Below are 27,394 nucleotides of genomic sequence, written 5' to 3' on the forward strand. Positions count from 1 at the left end.
CATGTTGGACATCTGATGTCCTTTCTCCTAACACTGATAAGGAGAACTTTCTTGGACTCCCATCTTAGGATCTGTGTTGGTGAAAACAGATGGAAACAGAACTGCAAGATAGATCAATAACCCTGATGTGAAGATGATGAATAAACTTCACTTACGAAGTGACTACATCTAAAGCTGTGCTAAAATATGGAACTTGTTCTTGCTTAAGACAAAGCTAAAATTAGGTTTTCAGTGAAGAAATGAAGAAGTTAAACAGCTGTAATTCCAAACTAAACCAGGAATCCAACCAGTAGTTGTGTAAGTAAAAGCTGGGGACAGACTATACCTCCTGCCCAGCACAGAATATATTCTGGCATGGGCAAGTAGCGACATGTATCAAGCCATGGTGCTCATCCTTTGTCATCAGGATAATGCCAGGTCCTGGTGCATACCAGGTTTTAAATACTGATGCTGCAGTGAGTTTTCAGGAAGCTCTTTAAAATCATTAAGACTAATTCTACTTATGATTATGTTACTATAAGTTCAGAGCTATTGCAGTGTCTTCAAGGCAGCTACTTTGGATTTACATCTCTCAGGCTGGCCTCTTATTTATTGTATTGTTTCCAGTTGCATGATATCAACTGTGCACATCCTCCAGGGCTGCTGAAACCCTCAGTCCTCCCCAGCACTACACATGATGCAATGAGACTCTGACGGAGGAGGAAAGCCAAGAAGTCCATGTAGGGAAGCAGATAATTTCCTTTTGAGCAATGGATGCAAAAATAGCAGCTAATAAAAAGCCTTCAAACTGTGCCTTCAAACTGTGACAATTCAATACACACACCTACGAGAATGCCTTGACAAGCTGCTTGACTTCCCAGTAACTCTTTCTTGTTTTCTTTAGTGCAGCCTCCTCCAAACTCCCACACACAGGTATTCATCTCTGTAGTGACAGCTGAGACCTGCAGGTGTTTGCTGCTATTGCCCTTTCAGAATAGACAGACACTTGTTCCTCACTGTAAACATTTGTATCGTGGTGTTTGCCTGGCTAGTTACAGTCCAAATAATGATAAACCAGCTTTTTCTTTTTTTAGCCTCTTGCTGTCATGCATTAATTCTCTTTGCAAATAGGCATTAGATACTGGAAATAGCTTAAACAAGATCACTCTCTGGTAATTATTTTGCTAGCCTTATCTTTTGGAAAATATTTCATAGAGTGTCACCAGAAAAGTATATCATGCAGTTTCCAGAAATATAGCACTCCACCACATTGGATTCATATGTGAATGGAGGAGGGTATGGCTAGTGGGCAAGATGCTCTTTCATTCCTTTAATTCTAATGTTATTTCACTGTTCTCCAAACTGCTACTTTGGCCTTGCTAAGGAACAGCAAAAATCAGAATAAGAACTCTTTGCTGAGTACTTCAACATTCACAAGTGTCAAAATATTTTCTCAAAAGGGTTGTTTGGCCTTTTTATGTAGTAAGAAGATCCAAAATCTATTAATTTTTAAAATAAGCCTGGAATGGCAAATTGTTTGACTATTAGTTTTTCTGGAAGTCTGGGAGGTTAAGGGTTTAATAGCTTCTTCTGTCTTAACTGAAAGAGCATGGGAAATCTATTTTTTAAAAAGACAAACATCCCAGAATACTTAGTGTTAGCATTAAATAGAAATTATCAAGGAAACATTAGGAAACAAAACTACAAAAATCTAGGAAACTTCCTTACAAACCTTTCTCACTCCATCAGCTGTTTACTCTTTGGTAGACTGGTTCTGTTTCTTTAGTTCTTTACACCAATTTAGACAAGACCTGAATTCTAATTAAAAACAAAACAAAACAAAACAACCCAGCCCGCAAAGAAGCCAAAAAAATAAAAGAGAAACAACAGTCTTTCTCAACCACTAGAGGTGCAAAATTGCAAAGTCATTCACTGAGGGACTGAAACAAAAAAACTTAGGGAAAAAAAAAAGGGATGTTCTTCATCTGGAAAGAGTAGAAAATGAGAGTGTCCCAGGGCATTGTCTGACAATACGGTTAATATGTGACAATGACACAGGCTATGTGAGTTTAGATGTACTATGCATCATATTTTCATTAGAGGCTGGGAGGTACCTCTATTCGAAGAAAGGGGAAAATCAGATTTGGAAAATACCACTCACAGCTCTAGCAATGTCTGTACCAGAAAGAGATATAAAAATTGCTTTTTCACACACTGAAAGCCAGTGGAAAAGGCTAATGTGAATGGGGAAAAAAAGGAAGACACTTTTTTTCCTGACAGTGGGCCTTCTTTCTAACAGTCTGGTAGGGGACAGGAGTAGTTTCTCTAAATACAATTGAGATTTAAAGGCTGGAAAGTAGACTAATGTGATCAAGTAGATGTCTATTGCTCATGAGTTAATTCAGGTTGCTGAATTTAAAAAAAATTGCAGCTGTTAGGACAGAGAAGCTGTTGTGCAACCTTCTGGAAAAAGCACAGGCAACACAGGATTCTACTTATTTGCAGCATCCACTTGGAGAGAAGGGGCTGTGTGACAGAACAGGAGTGATTCAGGAGTTAGAAATCCAGGCTTCAGAAACACAAAATTGCTGCTATCCAGTTGTATACCTGAGAGGTATTTGAGAAGAAGTCTGTCAGCATTTTGCAAGCTGTGCCTTATTAACACTTTCAAATAAAGTATTTTTTCAGGACTTGCCTTTTTATTTTCCCTCTTGGTTTGATTTGATTCTGAATCATCTTTGGTTTCCACACTGCTCTAAGATGCTGAGGAGAGGCAATGTGGCCAGATGCTCTGAGGAGCATCACCAAAAGCAAGTCATGCCACAGGCTGATGCAGCTGGCTTGGGCCCACATACCTTTCTACAATTTGCCAGTTCAGAAGGTGATTTTCACAGAAATGTCTGATGGGGATTGCTGTCACATTTTGCTCTATGTCAGGTGTGACTGACTTCCTAAGATCTCTCAGGAAATTTTGCCAAGCATAGTTTCTTTAGTTGCTTAGGACACTGTTGAAATCTTCTTATTTTCCCTGGCAGAATTTTTATGGGACTTGGTGTCTTATACAGAAGGAGCTAACCTACTAGTGAGTGTTGGTGTTTTCACTGCAGCATGATGAGGTCTAAGGTTCTTGCTGCTCCTACCCTTAACACCTACTGTGTGGCTTCCTTCAAGAGTGAAAGACTTAGGCTCAGTAACCTGTGTCTCTTCCTATCTGACATGCTATGCTCTCTTTAAATAGCAAAGTGGTACAAAATGTGGAGAAGATTTTAAAGAGAAGCAGAGTCACTGAAATTTATACTGAAATATATCCTCTTAGTCTTCTGCCCGATATGTGGCAGAAGTTAAGGAACCTTTCTGTAGTTTTTGTGAATCTGTCTGTAGTTTTAGGTCAAATTGGGCCTTAAGGAAGATGGAAACCTCACTAGGCGCATTCTTTTGACAGAGTTTTGAGTGGTTTGTGCAGGCTGAGAAAAGGGGTCCATATTTTCTCCACTGTTCTTGTGCTGTTACATAAAGGCAAGTACATTATACAATAGCTAAATAGGGATTACAAAACTGAGCTCCATAAATCTAAATAAGAAACAGAATGTCTATCTTGCACTGGACAAACAAAAAAATGGGGAAGGGTGAAACTCCGGTCCTAATTAAGTTAACAGCAAAGCTCTTGCTTAGTCTGGTGAGATCACATTTTCATCCCAAACCTTGGCTCAAGCCTGCAGTTGGCTGACCAGGCTCGATATTTAAAGCATATCTGTGCTAAGTTTTTCCAAGTACTGGGATAAGATGACTTCTACTTTTTTCCAAGCTTTTTGCTTATAATTAAGAAATGCTGAAATTATTTTAAGACCAAGTACTGAGCAATCACTTGAAGATATGAACTGGAAGCCTAAAAAGGCCCTGCTATATTATCTCTGAATGCAAGAACAAGTAACAACAAAGTAGTTCTTCTCAGGCTTCAGTATCAGCACTTAAAGGCATTGAAAGCTACTTTAAAGAATTACCTGGGTATCTTAGAGTAAGATAGGAAACCCTGACCTGTGGGGGGTATGAAATCAAACAACAAACCCCAGCTATCAATAAAACAAATAAAAGCCCCTAAAAAACTTGAGATTTAAGCTCTCCAAGTAAATAATTTTGTGAAAGGATCTTTTGTGCTAAAGGGATTGCAGTTCAGCGGTGTTACTGGAGTTGTTTTGCTCACAAACCAAACCAATTACTTGAGAGTTGTTTAACTTTAGCCTGAGGTGTGGAGCACTTCTGGGTAAGAAAAGCCATCACAGTTTCTTCATGTCCCCGGGGTCTGACTATCAAACCCTATTGTTGTTACATTGGATGCCAGCATGTACATCAGGACTTCCCCTACCTTCAAGATTTCTGCATGATGAAAAAAATAGAAAAAAAGAAAGGGGGAGGAAAAAAAGAAAGCTTGTGCAATCAGGGACATACATCATATGTATTCCCAGTCCAAGGGTTGCTTCTCTCCCACTCTTCCCTGAAGCATCTCTTAACAGCTGAACTGATTCAATGCAGAATATCATTAAAAATCTAACAGTGCACAATGACTTGGGATCATCCTTATCTTACAGAAGCAAGCTATAAATAATCATCTTGGGCAAATCTAAAATCATGACTGAGTGGCAGGCTCCAAAAGGAAAAAAAACAATTCCAGTGTATTAAAACCCACAAATGATGAACCATTTCTTGCAGAACTTTTTGGACTTGTGCAAACCTCTCCAGTGAGCATCAGATAAAGCTGTCAGGGTTGGGGGTGATTTGCTTCTCTATGAGTGATTAAGCCTGAACAGTTAAAAAGACTTAGCCTGCTATAAGCAATTAGGTAATGGTACGTCAGTGCCATTCCAGTGTTATCACTGACTTAGGCCTGCCAAGGATCCAATTCTCCAGGCAACCATCTGGGAATTCATCATTGCCGTGATTTTTTCATGACCATCTTCAGACCAGCCCACGTATGCCCCAGAAAGGGCAGGCCAAAACTTCACAGATTATTCTCTCACATCAGTGATTGCATGCTCTTCACACTAGTACCTCTCCCTTCTCCTTTGTTACACCCTGGACCTCCCAGAAGCCCCCCACCTCAAAAATAAGTGAAGATAAGGGAGAGAGGAACGAAAGAAGAGAGTGATTCTGCTATGAGGGAAATACAATGTACCTCTTAAATGAGATCCTTTGAGAGGTGCCCAAGGACTATCCAGGTTACCCAAAATTTCCTGAACTCCTGCTTTTTCCAGGTCACGGATGTTGTTCTAAATTTGTATTTCAGTGGGTGGAAGCTTTGCTTGAGTACTCATGTGTAAGACTTGAGGATTAAACTCAGATGTAAGCGAGCAGGTACACTGATGCCAGAGTCCATACACCATCACATGCCTGAGCCAAACCTCAGTTGTCTCCAGGAAGGTCATATGACTGCTGAGTTTCTATCCCCTTTTGTAGACAGTTTTTATGCAGCAGGGGGAGTTGCCTTTCTTTTTTTTTCCAAAAATAAGCAAAGCATATATTTTAAAATGTTGCCTGTGACTGTAACAACCTTTGGAAACATGTACTGTCTTACATATACATTCATTCTTAAGTGTAACGATTAACACGGTAAACACTGAAGTATGGAACAGAGACAAGACTTCAGTCCCAATAAGTGGTGCAAAAATGCAATATGCAAAATCAGATGCAAAATCAAGAAACCTTAGCTTCTGGTCACTGGTGTCCCTTAAAACACAGAGAAAGTTATTACCATCCTCTACATTTTTTTCAAGCTCTGAAGTGCAGTCATACTTGTTTTACATTATCAAATAATTCAAAGTGCCAGTTTCCAAAATAACAATATATAAGAGGAATCTGGATCATATGTTTACTAAATATCAGGTTTATCTTTGAAAGGAAAGAAAATTAACAGTTAACATTTATAGCTAAGTAAACTGTTAAGTAAATTAACAGTTATTTATGAGCTTTTAAGTGAATCAGCATTCAACACTGATTTTCAAAAGTAGCTTGCTTCCTCTACCCTGTTCAGCCTTAGCCAGATGTAGAGACAATCTCTTTCCAGGCATCCCACCAATACTGATGGTGAGGTGACACTTTCCTTTAATAACACAATTCAAACTGAGTGGCTAAGAAAGTAATAACGAAAAGGAATAAGAAATAAGGAATAGAGAGGCAGATACTAAACATGTGCTTAAAGATGATAAGTTTAGCTCACAGGATAAACTCTAGGGATTGTAAATTGGTCATGGGTTCATGATTGGTCATGGATTGCCTTCCCCAAGCCACAAACAAGTTCAGTTCCAATCATGAAATTACAAATGTGATAGCAAACCGCAAATGGTGTCAACTATATGACTTATCACATAGCACAAAACTACGTCAACAACACCATTAATGAACTCAATTTGTTTATCCCAGCAATCTCAGAAGGCCTTTACAAAATTCAGATAGCACTTTATGGCTACCAAGCTCAGGGAAAACAGAATGAAAAAGAGCAATTGGCTACTCTTACTCTCTGCAAAACAGCTCTTCAACATTAAGAAGCAGGACTAAAGCCCTGGCTTAAGGCAGGAAAAGCTTTCAGGTACTGATTATACAAAACTTCTCACCTAATCTCTTCTTGACTAAAGTAACTGGTTACTACTGCTGTCCAACACTTATTTTCCCTCTAGTTAACTGATACATTATACAACTGCTCCCCAAAGTTACCATTTCCATTTTTCTTAGCAGTATTTAAGAACATATTTTAATAGCTTTGAAGTGTTGGACCAAATTTGATTACCCACTCTTCCTTTTCATCTGCTGTTTCTTCTTCACTCATGCCAAGCAAACATACAAAATTTTTGCCCAGGGAAAAAGACCTTTCTGTGATATAGAACCTAAACACAACACATATAAACAATAAAACATGACAGGCTACTCTGATTAATTCTCCAAGTTTACCAAAACCTTTTAATTCAGAACCAGGCTCTCCATACGCTAGGCTCTATATTACCTGACAGACAGATGATTAAGTATAAAAGCAGATCAGTTACACCAATGTGGTAAGAAGACTGAACAAGACCTAGCTTATTACTTGTTACAGCAGTTCACTTACCCTATAGTAGTCTGTGCTGTACACATCTCTAGACATCCCAAAATCTCCAATCTTCACCAGTAGGTTTTCACCAACCAAACAATTCCGGGTAGCAAGATCCCGATGAACAAAGTGCTGTGATGCCAAGTAAACCATACCAGAAGCAATTTGCTGGGCAATATGAAGCATCTGGGATTGGGTCAGCTCAGCAGGACGGTTGCCTTCTGCCATCAGTCCTGCATCTGGTCCATGTGCCCTGCACCAAAACACAATCTGATAAACTGATAGGCCACTTGTAAGATGGAGATGTGAAAGGCATTGGTGAATGTCAGCCCACAAAACTCCATCAAAAGTGCTATAAATTCCTTAGTGAAATGGGGAAAAATTTTGTCTTGACTTTTCTCATTTACTGTTTTCCTTCATTGATGAAAGATAGATGTTCTGAAGAGCATTACAAACAGGACATATATTAATCAAGGAAATAAGGCATATGTGTTCACAACAGTACCCATCTGTCAGAAGGCATCGCCTTTCTCCTGTTTCATTCTAGTAACCTTTTCTGGAGAGAGGCTTGCTTGGGAGCCAAGAGAAAATCTCACCCCTCTGTAAAACAATTGAGGGAAAGGCAATGAGGTGGTATGTATAGCATCACTTTTCCTGTGACTGGCATTCCTTGATTTCTGCAGGGATACAGACCATTGACCCTTCCATCTTTTCTTAAACAAGAAAGAACTAACTTCCTTCTCCATTTGAGAAGCAAGGGCAGCAATTTTAAATTTACACTTCTAATTTCCTATCCAAATGCACAGCAGGAAAGAATTTTTGCTTATTTCATCATGAAGGATGAGTTCTGCCTGAGATGGGAATTCTTGACAATAGAAAGAGGACACAACACACACGCTATTTGGAAAAACAAAACAGCTTCAGGTATATGAGGTTTTCAAGACTTAACAAGTCCCGAAGAAGCAACAATCAACTGATTAATGAGAATACTTGTATGCACTTCATCAAAACAAGAGATCTTTTGCATTCTGAAAGCCCAGCGAAGTGCTGGGACACATGAGCTTTACCCATCTTAACTGTGTGAGCTCTGGTATGCCTGTACATCCTAGTATCTTGAAGATGCAGATATAAACATTCATATGAACAATGTTTGCAAGAAGAACTACTAGCTAGTCCTTATCCAGTCAATGAGGTAATCTGGCAATCACTACTCATTTGATACATTTTATAATGTTTTAAATATTCTTTCCCATCCATTCTATTTTTCTGTGTTTTCAGAAGCCCTTTTCTTATTCCATTCCTTAAAACTATTCTTTCAAAGAGACCACCTCTCATCTTCCCTCCTCAACAGAGGTGAAGCCTTAATTTTTCTCTAGGGTAAGGGCACAGGAGTTTGGAAAAGATTTTCAAATTAATCAAAATCCGTGAGATCAAATCTGACACTACTAATTAGAAATGTGATACTAAAATTGCCCCAAGGGAAGAATTTCATGAGCAAAGTGCCAGATGTGAGAAAGAAATGAAGGAGGGTGTATAGCATTGATGGGACTATATCTGGTACCAGGCAAAGCAACTTCCTACCACAGGGTATGCACAGGCAGCCAATCATCTGGTCTCGGTTGATGGGGGCAGGAATAAATGGGAGGATATGAAATCTCCAACCAAAACTCACAAGTAAATTCCTATTGGAAAATACTGTACCTTTATCATGCATGGATTTTTAAAATAAGTGTTCTCACACATGAAACTCTGAGCTGCTAAATTAAAGAACTTCTCACCTTTTGCTAGTCTCCCGGAGGACATGGTCTGTATCTAAAGGATCTTACAGATTATTCCTAACATTCCATCCAGCTTGCGTGTCCGCTTGGTGCTGGCCATAAATGAGGTGATCTTCAGTGTCTATAATAGCCATGGACATTGACAGATAGTCTCTGCAGCCACATCATCCACTAGTCCACAGACCAAGCCCCGGGCAGGCATGAGTTTGAGGCTTTAGTCCTAGATCTGAACAGGCTTTGGTTGCATGCAGGCAGCCAGGCTCATTTGGGTTAAATTTTCAGATCACTTTTTCCCCAACAGCCTTTGGTGGCGCTGCAGGGTAAGAAATATGGAACAGCTCACTTTGCTGTGAACCTCTGGTCTGCAGTACAAGCTGCAGAAAATGTGAGAGGAATGACAAATTGGAGCTTAGGTTTAATAGCTTGTCCCAGCATAATCATTTTATATTCTAAAGACAAGGGCTGATTAATAGCTTTTTTAAAAGTGAAGGCCTTAAAGAAGGAAATATACTGTCTGCTAAAATACTTTTCTGTACAATAATTCAAAATCAAAGTTACAATGTAATAAAAAGCCAATCAAAAAGAATCAAGGCATAATAAGTATTTATTACGGAGTAAAGAATTATTTCACATCAACTGAGAATCTGGCTTCTTCTAATGGAAATCCAGTGTTCTGAAAATGTACTAGGATGGCATCTAGGGAAATAGCAGTTCTGTCCTGATTCAGAGCAGAAGACCAAGCAGACAAACATAAATGCCCTTAATTCTAAAACATACTTAAATCCTCTGCCAGAGAGACAATGATTCTGGGAAAAATACTAGTGTTTGCTCTGCATCTCCAGTTTAGATTCCAGTTTCTCTGCCAACCCTGTTAGCCCTGCCAATAAGGGAGGATGCTAGTTGATGTCATTTGTTTTACAGTGTGGTTACCTTTTAAAGATGTAGTAGATAGACAGCAAACTCATTTATATTCTACCAAAAATGCATAAATGGCAGCATTAGCAATAATAGTCACTTTAGGTATATAGAAAATATTAATCCGTTTAATGAGACATCTATTTAGATTATTTTACAGCTTTGTTAGAGATATCTTTCCAAAATGGTGGTACCTCTGCCTATTTTTAGCAGGAAAGACCTCTGTATGTTGAAATACCTTATCAATTTATTGATAAAATTACACAGTAAACATTGAAAGAATAATTTATTATATTTTTAACACAGAGCAAATGTCATCTCTTAACTGTTTATTTTTATGTCCAAAAGTGCAGGCTGGTAGAAATGGCACATAAGGCCTCTGTTCATAACTTCCTGGATCGTGGGTTACCTATTATTGGGAACCTTACATATAATCTATTTATTTATAATTGCCCAACTGCCAAATTTCAATTTTCTATGCACATTCCTGAAGAGCTTTATGAGATAAAGCCTTAATCTGGACCCTAAAATGTAGCGTTTTCCAATTCACAGAAGTTTCCATGGCTCATAGTTTTCTTGCTGTAGATTTATAGCACTCTTTCCAAAACACTGAGAGGAGGGAAGAAAAAAGGGGTTAGACTTCAGAAGCTCTCTGGCGCCTACAGATAGCAATAGGTGTTGAGTGGGATTTTCCAAGTGCTACCAGAAAGCCTGTAAGAAAATCATTCCTACTGTAGGATTTATAACAAACATTTCAGAATACATGGAAATATATTGGAAACAATATTTCTTTGCTACAAAGCTGGATTTAATGGTACTTCCAAGCAGGCAAAGAAACAGAGCACCACATCCCAGTACAAAAGACAAGAGCCATAAAATTTGTTTTCCTAGATATAAGCTTTTTCCATTGGTAGTTGTTAATTTCACATTAAGTACCAGTAACAGCTACCTTTTCTGCCCACTTTTAGCTCAGGATCACAATATATGTTTATGGATTTACCTGAGGAATTTGTTAAGATCTCCATGCTTCATATACTCAAAGACCATGATGAGTGGATCACCCTCAACACAGACACCATAGAATTTGACGATGTGCTCATGTTGCAGGTTAGTTAGCAGTTCTGCCTCACGGTGGAAGTCCTTGCGGGCATTATCACTGGCATCCTTCAGTGTCTGGTGGAGAAAATGAAAATATAAGGAAGGACAGATGTTCACAGAAGGTAGGAAATATGTAGGATAGCCTTGAAAGGGTAAGATAAGGACATAGCACAGCATGGAGGATGGAGGAACAACTTTCTAAATAACTCTTTTAGAAATGCAGATGTGATCCTGAAGTGCAATTAAATAATGGCAGTACAATTTTCATTCTCCTGCCCCATGTTATCCCAAACAGTTTTCTTTTGAGAGAATGTATGAATACTCATGCTCTTGCTGTGACAAGTGTTTTCCAAACACAGAATAAATAAACTGATCTCATCCCAAAAATATACTAGTACACAGCTGGTTTGTATCCTTGAGCATTTAACTCAAGCAACCCCTAGTATCCTGCTGGTATTTACCTTTCTTACTATTTCTTTAAAATAAAACTCTGTTTGTTTAAAATACATTTGGTAATGTGAATGCATTCTTTATGTACTGCTGATGTTGGTCCCTGTGGTGTACTATACGTTAGGTAGATACACACTAATGTCCCTGGACCAGAATAACCTAAGATTTCAGCCAAAAACTTATCTGAAATTCTGTAAATCTGCTCACATGACTAAGATTAGGCATATGTGTAAGTAGGTGGAGGTCAAATCCTAAAGTGATAGACACAGAGGAAAGCAGATGCTCAGAGGAATTCTGGGGTATCACAGGATCAAATAGGAGGCTTAAATATTTTCTAATGAAATAATACTAATTTAACTGTCACACATAGGAAGTTTCTGATTTCTCCTTACAAACCACATTTCAAGAGCAAGAAACTTCCATGCACAAAAAAAAAAGCAAGTTCTGACACCAATTAAATGAGGAATAATTATAATTGACAATAAACCACTAATAGTCTTTATAGTCAAGAGGTACAGTGATTATGCTATACTAATTCAAAAAATATTTCTAAAACCACAAGAGAAAGATGGCAAGCTACTAACATTCACAATTTATTCTTCACAGAAACTGCTGTCTGGGCTTTGTACCTCTGGATTTTAACAATACCTAGGTTTAATACAATGGAAGATAAGACACAAAAGTAGCGGCAAACTAAAGATGCCTTTTTTCTGGCTAACTAGTCCCTTTACTTTCTATCCTGAATTGATATGTAGAACATGAGACCAACCACACTCACCAGAACAGCAAAAGAGAGGTTTGACACTGTCCAATTGTTCTGCCAACAAACTGAGTTTTTAGCAGCAGTAGTCATAGTTTGCTCAAGCATTTGCTTCAACAAGGAAAATCCTGTCCATTTTTCTAGTATTATATGTGTGCATGTGTGAATAAGAGTTTAGAAGGTGACTGTTGGAAAAAACACATCCTTTACTTGTGATATCGCAATCCTGGGTCTTGAAAAATGACTAGTTACCATAATAAAATTCAAATGGGGGAACAAGGACTAGGGCAGAATGGATTGCTGTCTTTCAAGTTCAGGGGCTTTTACCTGTGGATTTCAGCCTCTGTGGATCCTAGACTCAAAAGAAGTCACTTATGCCTTAGATGTCCCTTCCCTGAGGAATGTACTTCTGAATCTTAACATGCCTTCAGGAGCAGGATCCTTTTTTCCATAAGCTTTACTAATGATGCAACAAGGATATTGCTTCATCAAGGTGTCGCTAGCCAGGATATATTAGTATACATAGCTGTATCATGAACAGGAAATTTGCTTCCCACTATGGGCTACACACAATCACATCTGAATTGAGTGAGGACTGGAATTGAAGTGTTTTCCAATACTTCCAGGCTCTGGGATGATGCTTTAAAATGATACAGGCACAAACCCACAGTCCAGTTTATGTTACATATGCTGAAATCACTTGTAATAATTCTGTTGTCACTTGAGTTTCCTCTGGTCATTTCATATATGAAGTGATTGCAGAAGTGATTCTTCTCAATAACAGAATAAGAAAAACAATTAATACAAGACTAATTTTAAAATAATAGCAATCTGGAAATAACTGCCAGGGAGAAGCAGAGGCTGATCCTCTTTCCAGCAGGCTCTTTCCCTGGAAAGACAGTAAAAATGCTGACAGCTCTGTCCTGTGAGGATGGCATATTGTATATTTGAGAAGATGCTTTTTATCTCCCAGAAACAGCAAAATTATCATATGACAGAGCAGTTGCCATGGTAATTCCACATTTTCTGTCAAACAGCAAAATGCAGAAAAACCTAAAACTCAGGTGAAACTCAGGCAGGGTTTCTACTACCATGGGCTAACTAGAATTTCTCTCATCCACCATTGCAAAATCTCCTTTTCATGATTTCATGCAGTGCACAGAATAGACACAATGCATGAGAGAGAGCTGGCACAGTCAGGCAAGGAGGAGACTGGAAGGTAAAAAAATTAATAAGTATGTAGAATTTACATAGAAATTACATTGACTAATGAATTTAGCTTGTTCTCAGTACAAGAAAAAAAGAAAAAACCAAAATAAAACCCTAAGAGCACAAAGAGAGGAATGACATATTAATTATTATTATCATTACTGACAAAAATGCCAAAGCTCTGCATACAAAGCACTTTCACCAGTCGACAGGAGGTTTTCCCAAGTAGGATCTGAGATTCAATCACATGTAGTTTCCAGCTACTCCATGTGGTCTGGGCTGCCCTGTGCTCTGCAGTGAGTGTCAACTCCCACACCACTCTGTCTGACACCACCTGTGCCACTCGGACACCCCAGAGCTGCCTTTATGGCCAAGTCAGAGCAACAGCAGGAGGATGAAGCTGTCACCAACATCAGCAGGACTTGGTAGCCAAACTCTCAACGCAGCTACATGACTACTATTACTACTTTCTACTGTTTCAGCCTTCCCCTACAAAATAATTGCTATTGCTTCCCACCAATATATGAGACCTGACTGGTATGTCTCCTCAAGAAATGAAGGGGTGGTTTCAAGTCTTCTCAGAACTGAAGGTCTGAAGAATTGGAAATCTTTGGTTTTCCTGTGCAGGTGCCATAGAAATGCTTTTGATCTCACACACAGAGAAATCTGCTTGCTGAGCAAAACCTCCCAGGGGAGCCAGAGGTAGCTGCTAACCTGTGCCCTGTCAACTTCACCTCCCACTCTGGATAGCTACACTAGCTTGAGACTATGCCTGGTGATCCAATCCTATGAGGAGACAGTACTGAGCCAGGCTTGAACAAACACAGCAAATTGGGCCCTCAAGAAAACAATAATTTTTCCTTCCTCCATCCTCTGTTCTCTAAAAGTGCCTGACATGATGTACTGTGAGGGCAATGTAGTCCAATGCCCAGGTTTTGTTCTATGGAGAGTATTTTCAAGTACTCTGTGTTATCTCCAAAAAGCTCACACTGATCAAAACCAATTTAAACAAATTAGCTTTCTCCTATTTAAGGGAGCAAAAGCTCAAGCTCTTTGGTATTTTATGCTAGACCTGATCTTTTTGACCTTCCCAGATTTTTCTGGGCCTCTTAGCTCCTAAATAATTTGCTGCAGCAACCTCAGCATTTTGGATACCAGCTGACTGATAAGAAGAGAACATGCTGAGTTAGAAGGAGGGATGCTCAAGGCCAGAGACAAACCATACTGTTTTCCAGCAACTGGCAGGCACAGGGAACTGACAGGGACCACTAGCCAACCTGACCCCCATTACACTGTTGAGACTGTGTCTCCTTGCTGCTGAAATCTCCCTGGCATCACCTTACTCTTCAGCAAGTACCTATTTCCACACCCTCACCAAATCTATTTTATAGTGATTGGCGTGTTCTAGTTTTACCATGGTGCTGAAGCTCTCTAAAGCTGTTGTTGTGTGTCAGGAGGAGCTGCTCATTGCTACTGGCATTCAGGTCTGCTCCTCTACTTCTCGTTCAGGGATGGAGTCCAGACACCATCCTGCACTGAAGCGCACGATAGTTCTCTGCAATCCAGTGGCCTGGATCCATCCACCTCCACTGTGGCTGAGGGATACCTTTTATCTGTGGTTGGTAACCACAGTGAAAGATACAAGCATCAGGCAATTAACACCTCAGTTATGTGAGGATCAATCCAGTGGCTCAGCTCACCAAAAAATTTGCTCTGTGACAACAGCTAGAGTCATATCTTTAAGAGCCAGCAACAGAAATATAAAATGGGCATAACCTGTTCCCAGAGGTAATTCTTCCCACAGCTGCCTGCAAGATTCTTATTAGGGACACTATAAAGAGAGGATTTGGTAAAAAAAAAAACAAAAAACAACATATATATATATAAAAAAACCAAAATAGTGTGACAGCCTGCCCAGAAAATGGATAGATTGGTCATCTAGGTCTATGGAGACATATGTACCATTAAAGGCTGAATACTTTACTCTTCCATTTGATTTACACTGAGAGAAAGTGCATTGCAGCATATAACAGCAGAAGTGCTAGGCTCCATTTAGACAGGACTTCAAAAAGGAGCAAGTGAATGGAAGTACTTTAATTTTGCTTTAATCAAGCAGCTCCCTAAAGTGACAGAGGAAAGGCCATTTCCATTGTAACCACCAAAATACAACAAAAAATTAATTCAGATCTAGTTTTGTTATCTCTTGCTTTCTCCTGTCTATGCTCTATCCCTTCAGGGCTTAATTTTTTTCTCAACAGTCAACATGATTGAACTACTCCAAGTATTGAAAAGCTTATAACCTTGGCAAACCCAAAAACCTATTTTTGATGGAGCACTCAACAAGTGTGTTCTCCTTTCATTTTCTTCCACTGTCAGATTCAAGACTCTATTTCTTGTTACCAAATTCAAAAAGATGATCTACATGATTTCTTTTACTGTATGGTTTCATCCAAAATGCACACATGGTTGCCTAATTGTGACCTGTCAGATAAGATTATTTTCTGGTCACTTGGCATAGCCCAAATTCTGGACATCTCTTCCCCCTGCACTTAATAAGATATTTCAAATGCTGAACACCTTGTTTAGTTTTTGGCAGAACACTACAGACAGAGACAAGACATTGTTTTCAGGGAAAATTTTCACACTTTCACTTCTGAGAGTGCTGTTTCACAAATACTGTTTAGATAAGGTCAACAGCTAACCTCACCTTTGAATCTTGTGGGGGGGAAAAGTGCTTTGTGCAGAGAAGCAGGCTTGGTCTCCAAGCTAGATTAATGAAAACTACCCACAGACAATTTCAGTTGCTGACTAAAAGAATGGCACAGTCCTGAAACAGAAAGCTGTTCTTTGCCTAGCAATTACACACATAACCTATTCTTAGCTAGTAACAGATTATTTTTTAGATACACATATGTATCACATACATTTTTAATAACCTAGACATTATTTTTTCACTAACTGTACTTCAGACAAACCATAAAAGATTTTTCCCCCTTGTGATGCAATCTGTTTCCTCCCTTTCATTATATGATTCAGGTCTCTTTTTATAATCAACAAGATCAAATATCAAATTCTCTTAACACTCAATTAGCCTTGTGAAGTCTTCTACATGTATGAGAAAAGTTACACTGGATTATGGAATAGGCAAACATGATCATTTACAAATAAAACAGCATTAGTTGCAACCATGAATTAATAATGTTAACCCTAGACTATTTTACCTTCACTGCCACCAAGATCTTGCCCTGCTCAGGACACAGGTTATAGCATTCTGCCAGAAAGACTTTCCCAAAGGCTCCTTCTCCCAGTTCTCTCTTAAGAACAATATTGTGGCGCTTGATGTGATGCACAACTGTGAAAAGAAGACAAAATAGAGGTCAGAAGGGAGCTGCAAGTTCAGGATGGGATGGAGTCCATGCTTACAGCCACATGGTGATAGGATTCCCTGTAAAGTAGGAAAAGAATCAAAGTACCCAAATGTCAGTTTTTACCACTTTCTGCAAAAAGACTGAGTTTATACATTTGTGTTTGGAAAGTAGTACATTTGCTGGATAAGAAGACATGGAATTAAGAGTCACCTGGGAACAGGCCATTTATCATCATGTTAGGACGACTGCTGCAAAAGCATACATAAGAGCTACTTTTTAAAAAATATTGTCAGTGAATCAGAAAACAAACCAAGACTTTCTCACACCTTTTCTACTTTTGTACCTTTAACAATAGCAGAACTCTCCTATCCAAATAAAAAAGTTTTAAAATTAACCTAAACCTAAGGTGTCCTCTAAAAAAACAAATGTGTCCTCTTTCAACTAAATGCAACTTAACACTCTGGTTTACTTGCCTGTGGTAAGTAAAGAAACATAGGAAAACAGTGGTTTACTTACCACAGGTTTTCCTATGTCTCTCACATACATGATTTACAGTTCTGATCTGAAGTAAAAGAAACAAAAGATGGACAAAGGTTTTGGTCCACATAGTGAACAGACCCTTAGTTCAGTTGCTGCCCAGAGTCAATTGATTCAAACACTGAAGCCCATAAACTTTTATTTTTACTTATTTTACATTCTCCTTTCAGCAAAATCTTCCATTAAAATCCTTAATATTTAAAATACTGTGCTAAATTTTGCAAACTACATTATCAATTTACAATGTTCAAGCTAAATAAAGCAGTTCTAAGGGCAGTTTAGCTGCCAATAGGGTAGACAGCTTGTGTTGCTGAAACTGTACAATCCAGGCAGCATCTGCTGATGATTTTAACCTCAGTGCACTTAACTGTCTTTGCAAATGCTGAAATTTAACCCTGCCTGGAAGAAGATCATTTGCAATTTAAATTCTAAACATAGCAAATGAAATAGCAGGGCACAGGCATCAGGCTGGCTTTTGCAAGGGTGAAAATCTCACCTTGGCTGCTCTACTGCAGGGATGAGGACTGAACCCTGACAATAATTTAGGATCTAACCAGATGCAGACCGACACCTACCTCCTTATCTGGTCACATGCCTATTCCAAACCAGGTGACCACTGGTACACAAAAATCACCTTGCCTCCAGGACTAAAGGAGTGCTGATGATAACATTACTAGAGGGAATGGCACAGCCTGTCCCTATTCTCACCACCAGCATGTGGAGAAAAGGACTATAGTCTACAATAGAAGAAAGTATGTGTCCCATACCCTAAGCCTACAGCAAGCTAACCTGACTCTTCATATCCCTGTGTGTGGACATGGGGGAGCAGGCTCGGAGAGTGAGCAATCCAGCATGCATCTGCTGTCTTGAAGTGGGCAGCACACCTGAGAAACAGATCTCCACCAGATCCAGCTGGCACCTGCTAGAAGGCCCCAGGCCAGCATGCAAGCAGCCCCTCGGACCCTGTGCAGAGAGTGGGGAAGGCTGGATTCTCCCCACAGCCACCAGACTCACCAGGCTTTTCTGCTTTCTCCACAGCTGGTGGCTGCAGGAGGGATATTCACAGCCTCCTTTTCAAGTGCCAAGTCTTCCAGGAGAGGCCACACATCTCATTAGGTACATAAGAAATGAGACTGCACAATAACTACATTTTTTACTCTTGTCATACACTGGTCTAACATAAAATTAAATTTTGTCATGGTGATGCTTTATTTGGCCAGCTACCTTAGCAGGTCCCCTGCAGTAAGTATGAAGCTGCTTTTTATTTTCATTTCCTCCACAGCACTGGCTTTGCAAGAAAGGCTCAAAATGCAGTCAGCACAAGATAGGCCTGAACCAAAACACACCTTTTCCCTGTGGACACAAGCATCGCTGGCCTCTGATAATACTGGTCACAAGGTATTGACCAGCAGAGCTGAAGGATTGCTGCCCTGGCATGGCACCTGAGGTCTGGAGTGTGGCACATCTCATTCACTGAGCTTTAAAAATGCTTGATAACAAATGAGTGCTACCCTCTATCCCCTAAAAAACTTGCCATCCAACCCTGCCTTTTGGGGAGTTCTCTTTCCCTCTGCTTTATTGCCAGTAGAATGCCTCTGTTTCTTTCCCAGAGGAGAAAGGCAGCAAAGGCAGTTTTTAATTTTTTTCTGCCCACAGCTGCCAAAGACTTGGTGATGAAGACAGTCTGAATTTTGTGTGGTTCTCTCCATTTTGAGCCCATTATACTGCTAATGTTTGGCCTAGCAGTAGAAAGAAGGTTTTTTGTGAAGCTCCTGGAGGACTTTACAAACAATAGAGTAAAAATAAATAAAAACCACACTCAGTACTTCCCAGTAGTACACTTAAAGCTGCTGTTAAACACTCATATAAACCAGGCATTTGAATAAACAATCCATCCCATAAACCAAACTGCAAAAGCTGAAACACAGCAAGGTGCAGAAGAGACCTGCACAGAATGTATTTGTAACTTGTTATGCTCTATCCATTCCTATTACCTTTCTGAGCTGTACTAAGTTACCAAACAAAAACAAAAAAAAAAACCAAACAAAAAAAAAAAAAACCAAAAAAAACCCAAAAAAACCCCCAAACACGACAGTAAACATGACTAAATGGCAAGAGATTAAACGTAAGAACAATATAAGTAAATCAAACACATATGGTGTGATGCATATATAAACTAAGGAAAAAATCCATTTAGCACATTCAGGGCCCCAGCCATAATGATACTGTCTTCAGTGAGAGGATACTTGAGCAGGAGAGACACTGGGCAATTCAGGTAAAAATCTGCTTTCAGTTACTATCAGGATAAAGCAAATTATCTCTGTTAAAGTTCAAGAGATTATTCTGGATTTATATTGAAGAAACAATGCAGAATTTGGCCAAAGAGAACATAAACAAAGAAGTAATCTCATAACACTGTCTCACAAGAAAAGGTACACAAACATTAAAATGACAGCTATGTATTTTCCTCCTTCTGATTCTAAATGGCAACTGCATTTGACCAGCTATTTGTACTCTTAAGAGTATATAAGCTCTGATTTTAAATCTTAACTGATATCTGTAAAAAAAAAAAAAATGTTCCATTAAAGTAAAAGCCAAGTGGAGTTGAAACACTTTGGAGAGAAATGAACTATAAACTATGAAGCAAGACAAAACAAATTAAAGAAGGGTAAATGCTGAAAAGAGGCTAAGTTAAAATAATACCCATACAGCCTATCCTTAAAAGCAGGGGGCTCCCATGGATGTCTCAGGGAACCAGAAACAACAGGGAGTACAATTACAGAAAAAGTCTCTCTTCTCTTCTCGTGGTCTCAGAAGCATCTCACCAAAAGCGTTGGACCTTTAGATATTTCACTCACTAGCAGACAGTATGTCACACTGGAAATGATGCAATACATATTTCCAGGTATGGGACTGCATTCCCTAGGAACCTACCTTTGATGGAGAGTCTGAACAGAGAGGGTCACACCACATTCTGGAATTGGTTCCAGCAGAATAGGCAACTCAAGATCACCTCATCACATTGAATTCCCTGAGTTGGACATGAATGAATCCAGCCAGGGACAGCAAGATATAGTATAAATCACTAACATTTTTTTTCCCCATATTGCAAAAATGAAATGTGACAGAGTGAAAATGTTTCCCCTCAGCCACAAACAATGGGTCTTAACATTTTGTCACCACATGTGACCATTATCCCATCTAAGCTGACCTTCTAAACTATATGGAGCATAATATTGAGCTAAATGATTTGTATGTGGCAGAAGACTGTCTCCAGAAAGAGACTGTGCCAGTCTTGATTTGAAAGTCTGAACTATCCACTTGCTTTCATTTGTAATCATTTCATTGCTAATAAAAATGCATGTCTTTTTATTTGTCTTTTAATCATTAACTTGTCTGGCTTGCATATCCCTCCCTTGGTCTCTAAGGGACTTTGATAGTTTTAGCAGCCTTTTCAGGTTTGGTATTTAATACATGTAATCAACACCCTTCTTGCCCTTTCTGGTGAGGTAAAGAGACAGAAGTTCCTTCCCACAGAAAAACAGTTTATTCAGTTCACCAGTCATTGTCTTGACTTTTCTCTGGAAAATTTTTAATTATCCCTTTAAAATAAGTTGTTTCCAGTTGATTTTTTTCCAACTAGAAGCCACTGTCCACAAGGTTGTGACAAAAACATAAAATCAGCTCCCTATATCTCTTCCCATCTATAGATTACACTAGTCCTTTCAAGGCTGGATTTCCTAAGAAGCACAAAAATTAAATACTTATGTGGTATTCATGTGAGTGTCTCATCTTGAAGACCTCACCCAATTACAATATCACAAATGTTGCAGGTTTCAAATGTGGTCCCATCTACCTCATGAGAAAAGCAATGAGATTCATGGAGAGACTGAAACACGGACTCCCTGGTGAACAATAAACAGACAACAGCTGCAGGCATCACTGCTCAATGGACTACCAACACAGTAAGATCCTTTTGTTTTGCACACCCATTTAAATTATCTGCTGAATCTGCTTCTGAGGTTACCGCTCGAAATTTTGCTAGTGGTGCACATGTGGGACAGTCCTGATGAAATTTGTTATACCAGGACTCTATGAAGAGAATGAGGACCTTCAAGAAGCCAAGAAACCATGCAAGGTGATATTATAAACATAACCACAGCTGCATAAGTAAAAGGCAGTCATGGAAAAGACTCAGTTTGTGATGCGATACAAGGTCTCACAGAAAAGCATTTTGCAAATTTCTTCATTTATTTTCCCGCTATTTCTGTTGCAATTGTGGATTGAACTATTTCTAATACGTTGCTAGAAAAATACAGGTGTAAATGGCCAAGTGACTGTTTAGATAGCATTTGCCAGTCACAAAAAAAAAGTTCCTGCTGGAATCCTATAGTAGAAGGATACAGATTCACTACAAAGAGCACACAGAAGCCTAGACTGATGGCCATCAGATTACTCAATAGCAGAATGTCTGCAGTTTCTACAAGCTATTGCCAGAATAGAAATTTTGGCTATTGAGATACCTACTCTCTAACATGGCAATAAAAGCCAACAACAGTACCTTTATTTATTTTTTTTAACCTTTTGACTTGTCAGCCTTCCCTGGATGCAGAAATAGGTCAGCTAAGTTGTATATTTTTGATTATTTGATGCATTATACCATACAGCATTCATTATTTATTATCCTATAAAAATTTTTGTGTAGTGCTATTGTTGTTTAATTTTTACAATGTAGCAACAACAGTTGCTAATGTAAAGCTCATGCACAGGTGATGTGGGTACAAACAAACAATGTTTTCACATCTAAATATATATATTTTTATATATTTATATATAGATATATATACATTTTTGCTTATATATATGTATATATAAATGTTCATACACACATACATACATACATATATATATAGATATATATATATATATACACGCACACACACATACACACACACCATCATGTGTACATATGAATAATAGTCCACAGCTGAGAACCAACTCACACTTCTTCAACAGAAGTAAAATAACCTGAGAGAAAATCTCCTCTCAGTACCTTGGTACTCTGCTCCAAATTAAAGGTGCCAGTACCAACTATAGGAACCTGGGTAGGGAGGATTCACATAACAACAAGGCTACGAAGGCACCTGGGCCTTGTCGCATCACCTGTGCAAGTCCAGCTTCTGAAGCACTTTGAGTCTTCTTTTGTGCCTTTGAATAAAACGTAGTATCATTCAGAAATTGTTAAACAGTTCTCTCTTGGGTGGCCATCAGTGATTTGTCAGGTTTCTCACAAGCATTAAATCGTAAATGGACATAAAGGAAGGGACGGCCCGCTTAGGATATAATGCCAGGTTGAACAAGAAGTGATCTTCCTGGGAGAACTGGAGGCATTTATGAAAAGCAAACAAGGGATTTTCACAGGAATGGCATAATTTCCAGACACTTACTTCCTACTTGTCTGGAGTTACATCTGGTAAATCAAATAAATCTCTGATTGCTGCAGCTTAACCTTTCAGTTGCTTTGTTTACAGTTTAAATCCTCACAGGATATATATTTAAACCCCAGAATTTTTATTTTCCTGGGTTAAAATCAGGCTTCCTTTTGTAACAGAGTGCTGCAGCACCTTGGAGGCTGCCCAGCTCTCACCCACTTGCCCAGAGCAGCAGGGGAACCACAGATCTTGTCCATTGGAAACTCATTTTGCTGTAGCTGGCACATCTCTGTCTAAAACACTGGTGCTTACTGGGGTTACTATTGATTCCTGGTGAGCCATTTGGGGTTACTATTTGATTCCTAGTAAGCCATTTTACTTTACTCTTTTTTTAGAGTGCTGTATTTGGTTTAGTTGACCAAGATCCCATAAGCTTGGCCACAGATAGCCATGATGCCATACGTGATTAGACCACTACACTCAAATAAGCATTACTTAAGAATAAATTCTAACAAATGCTATCATTTTCTTAATTGCGTGAGTCTGATTAACTTAATTAATGTTAAAAAAATAAACAGTTTATCAATACAGGAACTTGCCCTTGCATATTAAAACTGACGTGCACAAGATCTTCAGGCCCTTGCAAGCTAAAACTGATCTTTTACATGCTAAAACAATTGGGATATATCAGAATAGCTTCAAGTTGAATTTGGCTATTTTCAGAAATAGTACCATATATTAATCATCCTGCATTTCTCTTTCTATAATGCTTCCAGCCTACTAAAAGCTTTTCAGAACAATATAGTAAATCAGCTTAAAGCAAAAAACTGAACTAGAATTTTGACAAAACACTGCCTTTTCAGATATGTATACACTTTATAAATGCCGATCTCAACGCACTTCTTCCAAAAGTTTAATCATCACACAACTTAGAGGCTATTGAGTGTGAGTTTCTGTGTAAAACCTGTTAGTATTATTTTATGATGGCAAATCTGGTCTGTCTTTCATATTTAACTGGAGACAATGGTCTCAGCATAAACACCCTTCCCATTCAGAATTGGAAATCCTTTCCCTCCACATGATAATAATCTTCAGGGACCTTCTGTATTACAGGAATAGGAATAATTGGCAAAGGATGGGGGAATACCATGTAGCATATCTCATATAATAGATGCTTGCAGAGGGGGAAGGGCCAATGAACATACTGTCTTCTAAATATTAACTCTTTTCGATCTCTGTTTTCAGAAACAGACATAGTCTGAAAGGCATCTCAGGATGCCAGTCTGAGAAGTAGAACCTGAAAGAAACTACCTCCAGAGATGAGCTACATTCAAGCTTAGAGTAAATGGGTATAAAGTTGAAATTCAAAGGAGATTGCAGTGGTTTTGATCTACATTTCTCTGCTTTGCTTTTTCTCTTCTAATTTCAAAAGGAAAAGGAAATAATTCTGTGGCTCTGTGTTGCAGTACTGAGCGATGTAGGGACCACAGGCAGGTGCAAAGGAGTGCTCTTTATTGTTACCGATAGGTAAGGCTTTATAAAGCCTTACCTATTGGTAACAGCTCTACATGAGGGAGTGCAGAAGGGTTTTTACTGATGGCCTTTCAAAACTAAATATGAAAAGCAAATGGAGCTTTCAAGCTCATGAAAGAATTAACCATATGCTTGGCTCACAGTCGAATTTCTATTCCCTTTTTTAAAAGTTAAGCACATATTCAATCTTTACCTTTTGCTGAGCTATCTGAAAGACAGCATAACATTTGATCAGCCATGTTAGGTCTGCTCTGTTGCAGCTAACTGAGCATAGAAAGAAAAGGGAATATTAATGAAAATGTCATAGCAGCATGATAGAACCCAGTCTTATAGATCACTTTTGGCAAATTATTTACCCTTTTCTCATTTTTTTTCCCAATTCCTTTTACAGTTTTATCAGACTGCAACACATTGTGTAGCTTTCTATGAGGAAACCTGAATCTTATGCATTTTTACATTATTTTTTGCTTTATTTTAGCCAATTGAAAGAAACCCTTTCCCTAAGCACATGGCTCATTCTCTGCCTGCTTCCCTAACTACACACAGCTAAGGCTTTGCTGCTATATGGTTATTTGTTATGATTCTGTGTGTACCTCCTTCTTTCCTGGATTTTGCCATAAGGGATCTTTAAACACAAAGAAAAGTTAACGGTTTAGCCATTTCTGAGGAGGACCCCCAAATGACAGATAAAGATACTGGAGACTGCAAACAAACAAAATATAAAATCGTCCTCACCCTGCATTATTTACTGAAGAACAAACTAATCAGAATGAAGAAACAATGTCTTGAGTCTTCCTACATGCTGACATGGCAAGATAATCAGTTCACCCCCTGTCCTATGGGGACATAGAAGAGGTTAGCATTATACTGCCTGAGCCCCGTGTGATAGGAGAGAAGACCAAAACATCATAAAAGATGAACAAACCTGGATAAGCAGCTATTCCCTTTTACAGAATTTGTCCTTCAGCATTTCTGTCTTCTTCCATGGTGAGGTACTTGCTCTGCTTTTGTTTCACTGCCAGAGTGGCACACCTTTTGGTTTTGTTACATGCCATACACAGAGGCTTATGTCCCCATAGGGCATTTTCCCATTGGCCCTGCTACTGTTTCAGAATTCCAGTGCTTATGATGTAATTGGCAGCACATGCATACAAGGCATCCAGAAAATTCATCTTTACCACTGGGCTATGACAGATACCTGTTCAGCATCTACACTGCAGTCAGAAGATTATTACATTGTATTACCTTCAAACAAAAAAGACCTTCAAGGTTTCCCTTTTAGGTCAACAAAGTGGATTCACAAAGGGTTTGCAAGACTGAACATGCTGGGTTTTGTTCAGGATCAAAGCCTTAACAGTTGCAAAGAAAAGATGACTTTTCTTTTGTCTTGTTGTAAATACATCGGGAAAAAAAATCTTTCTATGTTTCCACACAAGCATAGCACATGCTTACTTTTTCAAGCTTGAAAAGATCTTATTGCTTATTGCAGAGCACATATCGCCTCCTCTGCTGACCTGATTCTTCTCTCCTGCATCCTCCAAAGGACTAATATAATAAAGTATATATTTATACAAAATAAATTATTTCATGTGTAAAGGCCATGAAGTTTCTACAGTTTGGGTGATTCTTCAGGGTCTGACAACCTTCCCAAGTCCTAGGGAAGGATGCAAATTAGACTGTACCACGCTCCTTGCATTGAACTTTGCATAAGCAAACAGTGGTACTCCTACTTGGACATTATCTGTAAACTACACTGAACTATAGCCCAGCCAGATTTGAGAACACTAAAGGTTGTTTGGTTTTTTGTTGCTTTTTTTTTTTTTTTTTTTTTTTTAATAGCAGTGAGATGAGTGCCTATTCTAATTGTCCTAATAGAAAACCCAGCCTGCCTCATGATAAAGTGAGAAAACTGACTTGTCCATGGGAGCAGAAGGACTTTCCCATATAATTTCTCTTGCAAGAAAAAAGTCACACGTTTTCACTTCTCTCTTGGTTCAGCATGTTATTTTCATGCAATGTGAAAACATATACACCTAGCTAACAGAGATAGCAAAGAATATAAGAAATCTCCTTTCACTCTCTTGAGCTCTGGATTGCATTATCTCCAGCAGAAATTATGTTATAAGGAGGAATTCTATACCTTTGCTAAAACAAATTTGGTGAGGGAGAAAAAGTCTCTATTATGTTCAGCTACTTGCAACTGATCTGCACAACATGCAGCCTGGGGCTACTTGTCCTTTAGTGGATCATAGGCAGTGCCTTGCCCGGTATGCCGCCATGGCTAGGGACAGCCAGGCACCAGTCACTCAGTCAGCTCATAGTCAGTCTGTCAAATGGGGGTGTGTTTAAAGTAGCATCAGAGAGTGTCTTGGTTCCAGTGCAGACAATAAACTCACACGTCTGTTTGGTCTCAGCAAGTCTCAGTCCTTCAGACTGTTTAAGTAAGGCCTTTGTAAATTCTCACTAACACATACAAATCCCCTCCCACACATCAATAAAATTTTATTTTATAGGAAAAGAATGAACACAGATATATTGATCAAAAGTTAACTATACAGTATGTCAGGAGCTAATGAAAAACAAAGACATATACTCCTTTAGGATAACAACAGCTTCCCACAGGGTCCAGTGTGATAACAAACTGTCAGAGCCCCAGTACCAACAGTGTCAAAAATCCACCACCAAATGGATCTTTTAAAGCTGTGGGCCACGACGAGGTTGAGGACAAATTCAGTCTCTGCCAATATGCTTTCACTACCTAAAAGCATCTTGGCTTTGACTTGATAATTATAGTGCACTGAGCCAACCAGCTGTCACTAAGGAACAGGAGCTGCCCAAATGAAGCAAAATGCATAGACATTTACTGCTGATTTATCACAAAATAATGAACCCAGTTACAGCCTTTTGAGGCATGGAACTGAAAGACAGCAAGAGATAGAGAAAAAGGAAAAAAAAAAAAAAAAGAAGAGGAAAGGAAGAAAGAAAGAGCTTTGAACATTTTGTTCCAGTCAGTTTCCACGAATGAGGAAAACACCATGCATGATTTAATCAAAGGTTGCCCTCCCACAGTCATGCTGTTGCTGGAGAAGTGGCCACTGGGCAGATACCCAAGACATACACTTCCCAAAGCACACAGACCCAGTCTTTGCTGAAACATGAACTTTCACTGATGCCAGCACACATACATAGCAGGGCAAACAAGAAGAACGGCAGAAACGGCTGAATGAACTTTATTCAGGATCTGACACACAATGTCAGTA

The 27,394-nt window shown here is 38.9% G+C and overlaps 1 protein-coding gene across 5 annotated transcripts in view; it reads right to left on the reverse strand.

The window, feature by feature from the left end:
• The window catches only part of NTRK2 (neurotrophic receptor tyrosine kinase 2), a 193,473-nt gene that overhangs the window by 32,877 nt on the left and 133,202 nt on the right, over positions 1–27,394 (reverse strand). For all 5 annotated transcript variants that reach the window (XM_030257432.4, XM_030257433.4, XM_030257434.4 and 2 more), the window contains 3 exons: positions 16,486–16,616; positions 10,748–10,920; positions 7,073–7,307 (listed from right to left, as the gene is read on the reverse strand). In XM_030257432.4, coding sequence (XP_030113292.1) covers positions 7,073–7,307; positions 10,748–10,920; positions 16,486–16,616 — 539 coding nt within the window. The remainder of the gene's footprint in view (positions 1–7,072; positions 7,308–10,747; positions 10,921–16,485; positions 16,617–27,394) is intronic.

The sequence above is a fragment of the Taeniopygia guttata genome, chromosome Z (assembly GCF_048771995.1).
Source record: "Taeniopygia guttata chromosome Z, bTaeGut7.mat, whole genome shotgun sequence".
Classification (NCBI taxonomy): Eukaryota; Metazoa; Chordata; class Aves; order Passeriformes; family Estrildidae; genus Taeniopygia; species Taeniopygia guttata.